General features: G+C 37.6%; 1 protein-coding gene across 1 annotated transcript; it reads left to right on the forward strand.

The window, feature by feature from the left end:
- The first annotated feature begins 773 nt into the window (after positions 1-773).
- On the forward strand, positions 774-2,848 carry LOC140888157 (uncharacterized). Its single transcript, XM_073295844.1, has 4 exons — positions 774-1,101; positions 1,219-2,141; positions 2,249-2,654; positions 2,760-2,848. Exons 1-4 carry the CDS (start codon positions 774-776, stop codon positions 2,846-2,848), a joined length of 1,746 nt encoding a protein of 581 aa, XP_073151945.1.
- The last annotated feature ends 4,810 nt before the right edge of the window (positions 2,849-7,658 follow it).

The following is a 7,658-nucleotide window of genomic DNA, read 5'->3' on the forward strand; positions in this document are numbered from 1 at the left end:
ATATTTATTTGTGGTTAATAAATTATTTCTTATTAAAAACACATTGCAAGAAAAAAGTTAATAGGTAAACTTTTTTATATAATGTCAAAAAACTTGTTCAAGTAAGCCATGCTTTTCTAGAAGGGTGGCTCAATTAACCACGGTTTTTAAAAAACCGTGGTTATTTGAGATATTTTATATTCCTCGGCTCCACTAATTCTCCCATCCCGTGTTCAGCTAGCTTTCTACCTCCCTCTTCCTATATCTTCTCTCAAACTTCTTAACCTTTGACGGGCAATTTGTTCTTCGTCGAATTTCGTAATTTACATCGGAGAGGAGTTCTAAAATCGTGTTGTTTGAAGCATTGTACTAGTACATTTTTTTTTTAATTTTAATTTGGTAAGGTGGAAACCAATATAATCCCGCGGCAGCAGCGCGTTTTCCATCGAAGATTTTTGCATCTTATTGCAAATTACTGAACCGTGGAAGTAAGTACAAAGTTGGATGTTGTTGTTCATTGAATTATTGATATATTTGATTTTTCCCATTTTGTTGATTTCTTTGTTTTTAATATGTTCTTTGTGTATATGGATTGTAATGATATATTGAAATATATCTATATGAAATATGTCATATATAAATATTCTAAATGATAATTGCTTTAACCGTGTGTTGCTACAAATTAAAATATATTTCTATACATATTTTCATATAGAGCATATATATGCCAAATATTAAATATAAATAATCCTTCAAGTATTTAATTACTCCTTCATTTAATTTTGTAGGAGAACATGGATAACACTGACAGACGGTGGATGTATCGTAGATTTGAGAACGGATATGTTACTGATGATTATATTAATGGTGTAGAAGATTTCATTGTCTTTGCTCTTACACATGCTGAATGTTTATCATCGGGTAAAATACGGTGTCCTTGTAACGACAAAAAGTGCCAGAACAAGGTGTTCTTAGATCCGGTCATAGTGAAAGTTCACTTAGGTCGAAATGGTATTGTACCGAACTATTACAATTGGCATCTACACGGAGAAGTTTATATTCGTCCAAATTTTTCAAATACAAATCAAGATGTTCCATCTTCTTCGAGGGCTCCTAACCGGAGTACGGGCACATAGCACATACATTTGACTAACAATTTTAATATTTACGATCAAGCAAATTTCTTCAATACTCCCAATGATTTTTGTTTTGAAATACCATTACATTATCATGGAGAAGGTCCGCAATATGTAGACCCCAATAGCGCACATGTAGAAACACCAAACACCTACATCAAAGGTCTATATGACCTCATAAAATCATCGGAGAAAGCAATCTGGGAAGGGAATCCACACGGCCACTCTTTGCTGTCCGTACTTGCAAGGTTATTAAAGATGAAGCAAGAGCACAATATGTCCGAACGAAACTTCGACGACATGTGCAAACTAATGTCAGAGTTATGTCCTGCTAAAAACCACATGCCTTCCAGTTTCAATTCGACGAAGAAGTTTATCAAAGATCTATGTCTCCCCGTCGAGAAAATTGATTCATGTAAAAATAATTGCATGATTTACTGGGGTACAGATTCCGACCTAACTGAATGTAAGATATGTGAACATCCTCGTTACAAACCGTCTCGCCGACGGGAAAACCATAATCGTAGTAAGCAAACTCCATACAAGAGGATGTACTATTTTCCTATCACTCCTCGTCTCCAACGGTTATATGCATCTACCGCGACTGCTTCACATATGCGATGGCATCACGACCACCATTTCGATGGGGACACAATGACACACCCATCAGATTCTCTGGCATGGTGTCATTTTGATGAAACCCACCCGGGGTTTGCGGATGAAATCCGGAATGTCAGGTTAGGAATTTCAACTGATGGGTTCCAACCATTTGGTCAAACCGGACAACAATACTCAACGTGGCCTATCATTGTCACCCCATATAATCTTCCACCCTGGATGTGTATGAAAGACGAGGTAATGTTTCTTTTTGTCATCGCACCTGGACCGAGTAACCCGAAGGATAAGCTTGATGTTTTCTTGCAACCATTGATCGCCGAGCTTCGAAAACTTTGGTACGATGGTGCTGCCACATACGACATACACTCGCAGTCTAACTTCACGTTGAGAGCAGCTTTGATGTGGACCGTAAGTGATTTCCCAGCGTACGCGATGCTTTCAGGATGGAGCACAGCTGGGAAACAAGCATGTCCTCACTGCATGTCTGAGTCGGAAGCATTTACACTAGTTCACAGTGGAATACTTCATGGTTTGACAACCACAAGAAGTTTTTGCCCGATGATCACCCACTAAGGCGCAAGAAAAACATGTTCATACGTGGAAGAACGGTTTACCATCCAGCTCCTGCCATTAGGACAGGTACTGAATTGATTAATGAGTTAGATAATTATGGTTTTCTACCGTCCTACGATGTCGATGCAGAGAATAGAAACAGAGATATATGTAAGTTTGAAAAATGTGGTTGGAGAAGGCGTAGTATTCTATGGGAGTTACCGTACTGGCGTACAAATATAATCAGACACAATTTGGACGTGATGCATGTCGAGAAGAATGTTTTTGACAATGTTTTCAACACAGTCATGAATGTTCCTGGGCGTACGAAAGACAATGCAAAGTCAAGGGCTGATCTCATTGAAATGCGTATTTTAATTATAATAATAATAAAAAATAGAAAGAAAAAAAAAAAAAAAAAAGGGAGGGATAGCGTAGCTACAGCGTTGCACCAAATTTGGTGCAATACTGTAGCAATACGCCAACCCAACGCCAAAAATAGCGCTGGGTTGGAGCTCCAATTCAAGCACCAATTTGGCGTATTACGCCAAATTGGTGTCTGATTGGAGAAGCTCTTACGGTAGTAAGCAGTAAGTACATTCAAATTCAAACACAGACCTAAGTATATATATATATATATATATATATATATATATATATATATTGAAAGGAAAATTGTAATTTTTATTAATCAGAAACGATGAATTACAATATTTCCAACCAAACAGGAAAATTCCCACTTTCCCAAACAAGGGGAGAAGAGAAAAAAAAAGCAAAACGAGAAATAATATGTGCCACAAAATTAAATGAACGTCGAACATGTTTAAGATCTCGAACTTGAGCATCAACCATAATATTTTTAATCAAACGAATACGTGGTCCAGAACATTGAAGATACTCATCAATCCCCGTGACTGCTTGCACGGCGATTAATGAATCAGAAATAACCTAAAAACCTCGTAGTCCCCTTGAATGAGCAAATCACACCCCTTCATGAATAGCTATGAGTTCTCCCTCATATATATAAAAATATAGAATTACTGATTTTATCTATGCGTATTTAAATAAAGTTAATCCCGTAGAATAACTAATTTTTAATATGGTGGCAAAACTATTTGCAAAATTTCATATTACATGTTTTTTTAAAATTTAAAAACATATTACGTTTTTAATTAAATCTTTTTCGCTTTTATTCAATTTTTCATCGTTATTGAAGTATAACACCTTTTTTCAATTTCACATAATCATCATATCTGATACTCAATAAAATTTGATGACCCGAGTCCAATCTAAGCCCAAAACTCAAGCAGATTTAGCAAAAAATCTACCATTAAGAGTTGGCTTCCAAACTGCAACATCTTTTGAAATAGGATGAATGGGTACATCCATAATCCGATATGCAATATGAGGAGGAACCACCAATAGCAGGCGAGCCAAATTCCATTTGTGATATCTTCCAAAAATCATTCAACAAGCATGGAAGAGTTCCATTGAATAATAGTCAGAGAAGAAATAGGGCCCTTCGGAAACCAAGAGTCAAACCAGAAGCTAAGCAGACCCTCTCCAATCCTCCAACCAATCTTATGTTCGCCCCTGTCCTTAATTTTAAACATCCGACGCCATGTTGGAGAGATATTTGGCTTAGTCTGAACAGCTGCCGGAGGATCAAATTTATAGTATCTAGCCACCAAGAATTTACTCCACAAAGAATCGACAGACCTGAACCGAAACCATAGTTTAAAAAAAAAGGCTGTTAAGGAGTCCTTTAGTCTCCGAATACCTAAACCCCCTTCAGAAACTGGAAGACAAATATTCTTCCAAGCAACCCCATGTATTTTCCTATTTCCCTCCTTAGCTCCCCATAAGAACTTTGCACACAACATCTCGAATCTATGCAAAATAGTCCCCGGAGGCTGCATAACCTGGAAAAGATATATAGGCATGGAGCAAAGGACACTTTTGATAAGAACCAACCTACTACCAAAGGACAAAAGCTGCGTATCCCATCCTTTTAGTTTCTTAGTAGCGCTAGCAGTAACATGCGAAAAGTAAGAACTCTTTTTCGGGCCGATAAAGAGAGGATCACCTAAATATTTAATAGGAAGAGAACCCTCTCCAAAGACAGTGATCTCAAGATATTTCCCCTTCTTCTGAGGTGTACAATTAATGACAGTGAGTACCACGCTCTTCGCGTTACTAATGAGCTGACCGAAACACTGTTCATAATGAAATAAAAAGTTCTGAAGTATCTTGATCCCTGAAATAGAGTCATTAGCAAAAATAATAAGATCATCCGCATACGCCAAATGAGAAATTCTAAAATGACAACCCGTACTGAAATGAAGCGTCCTATGCCGAGCAAATAAATTGTCAACCTTTAAGGCGGGTTAGAAAAACACTAACCCAACCCACCTATTTTATGTGACGGAACGGGCCAATCTGACCGGCTTACGTGTAATTTGGCGGGTTTTTGCGGGCCTACCCACAACCTATCACAACCCACCATTAGGTAGGGCGGTGCGGGCCGGCTCATTTTTTCGGCGAGTTGGAAAATCGTCGACCTAACTCACCTAAATCGCCGACCTAACTCGCAACCTACCACAACCCATCATTATTACCGAAGTTGATTGTTATATATTACTTCATAATTAATAAAAATACCAAAGTAAATATTGACGAAGTAAAAGCCCACAATTCTACTAGTGCAATAAATTAAATAATTTATTAAAGAACTTTAATTAATTTTGTCTAATTTTATTGGAGTTTAAGAATATGGGTCTATGGTCTCCAAGGACCAAGGCTCTGATACCAAATAAAACATCCTAAAACTCCTACTGAATTTTTTTTTTTTAACAAAACTCTCTGATAATAAAATAATGAATATAAATATATATATGCCCATACATATATATATCATACTTAAAAATAACTTTACTTAATTTAAAATACATAAACACAATAAATACAATAAAAGTACACACATTCAATTAAATACTTAAAATTAATTACTAAATAATCATTTATAAATATTCCATAATAAAATTCCTAAATAATATTTCTTTCACAAAAATTCAGGAAAACTTAGAAAATAAATACTTAAATCTAAAATTCATGCATATACTGAAAATCTATAATAATAAAACATATGCAGAAATAAATGTTCTAGTCTCAACATAAAATTCATCTTAGAGCAATGGTCACGGGTTCTAGCCGCCTGGATACTCATACGCCCTCGCCGCCAGTCGGGAACACATTAACTTCATTAACATTCTGCTCACCTGCACCATTTAAATCTAGTGAGCCTAGAGGCTCAGCACGTTCTATCCTTACATAACAAAATAAAACCATACACAAGCACACATCATATAAAATACGTGAATATAAATATACGTGCATGATCTTAAAATTATATGCATATAAACATGAAATAAAAATAATTATACTGATTTATCATAATGCAAAACATGTATCATCATACTTAATAAATCTCATAAAATAACTTATCATGATTTCTTAGTTCTCAACAGGTCGTATCCATGTCGGTGACATCATACTAAGCGATTGATCAATCTTAAACCAACGTACGCGGCGGTGGGATTTCCACCTCTGTGCTGCCACTTCACCAGCCCTCTCAGCTGGATCCATAAGCTCATCATACTTATACATCATTAGGAAGGTCACCGGGCCCAGGTATCCCGGCCTCCAACCACATTACTTTCCACCTTCACTTCAACTTCCATAAAAATATTTTTCATAACATGCTCTTAAACTTATCATGAAAATTCTTAATGATGCATGAACATAAAAATCCTTATTATTTCTTTATTTTCATGAAAATTTGCCCGTAGATATATATTTAATTTATTTTCTTAAAAATCATACTTATATATCTAATAAAAATGCATGCATGAATTAAATATATATTTACGAACATTTATTTTTCCAAGGACTTGTTCGAGCTGCTGACCGCTAGACTTAAACTCAAAAATTCTTAGACTGGCCCAAAAACCCAAAAGCCCAACCTGACCTGGCCCATTAAGCTTCTTGGGCCCTCAAGCCTAAGAGAAACTAATGGGCTCACTTAAAATATAATTTAAGCCCATTAACTAATTAACTTAACATTTAATTAATAAAAGTATTATTTAACCATTAATTATAAACTAGACCGATGAAATTATTAAACCCGACTACACTTGGTCCAATAATTCTCATGGATCACACAGCCCATGACAAATTAGTGGGCTCACTTCCATAATTATTAAAGCCCATTAAATTAGTCTAATTAATTAATTTAATCAAGCCCAACCCATTTATTTACTAACTTAAACTCTTAATTAATTAAAATAAAAATACCCAAGCCTAATTATTAAAAATCTAGACCCGGACTAAAAATATTTGACCCATCATTTTAGACACGACTCGGACCCGGACTAAAAATATTTAACCCAAAGACCCGAGCCCAGAACCAAGCCCATCTCACCCTAATTCCTCACCTCTCACCCCTCACGGCAGCCACCCATCTAGCCCCTTTGATAGCCGGCTCAGGCCACCCCTGGCCGGAGTCTCGCCGGCAGGACCACCCTAGGGTCCTGCCGGTCCCGTCAGACCAACCATGGCCCAGCCAAGACCCCCTTATGACCGAACCTGACCCTCCCTACAGCCATGCATGTCGTGCGATCTGCACAGTCCCCATGATTTGCCCTTTATGACCAGCTCCGGCCACCACCGGCCGGAGCCCCGACATTTGGACCACCCCAGGGTCCAGAAGTATCCATAGGACTAGACCTGACGTGAGCCCAGCCCCTGCAAGAAGAGACCGAACCCCCTTCTTCTCCTTACAGCCTGCACGCACAGCCCCCCCCGGACCAGCGGCTCTCGATCCCGTGCCCAGCCACTTCAGACCCTTTTCACCCACCAAAACTGACCCTAAGGGACCCTAGGATGACCCCAATCCATAAATCAGCAGCTTCGATTTGTCCATGAACAGAAAACCATCGATTAACTGAACTTATGCAGAAAAAAAAAAAGTGAAACCCATGCATGATCTTATAAGATTTTCATTCACGCCACCTTCTACATGCATTAACAAATCAATCATGTAAAAAGTCAGTGTACTACGATTTAAACGGTGAGCAAGAAGGGATTCGAAACATGCTTTGTTGAAGATTTGGACCAAACAAAGAAAACGACGCGTATCGATTTCGCCGGGACGAACGACTTTAAAAAAATCCTTGCCGAAAAACCTCAAGAAAATCGTGTGTGCTGTGTTTTTGATGATGGAAAGCTTTCTGAAGGTTGATGGAGGCGGCTAGCAGAGTTTAGGCGTGAGATAAGGTGGGTTTTTAGGTTAGAATAAATTAAATTACACTAATT

This window comes from Henckelia pumila, chromosome 3 (assembly GCF_033568475.1).
Source record: "Henckelia pumila isolate YLH828 chromosome 3, ASM3356847v2, whole genome shotgun sequence".
Classification (NCBI taxonomy): Eukaryota; Viridiplantae; Streptophyta; class Magnoliopsida; order Lamiales; family Gesneriaceae; genus Henckelia; species Henckelia pumila.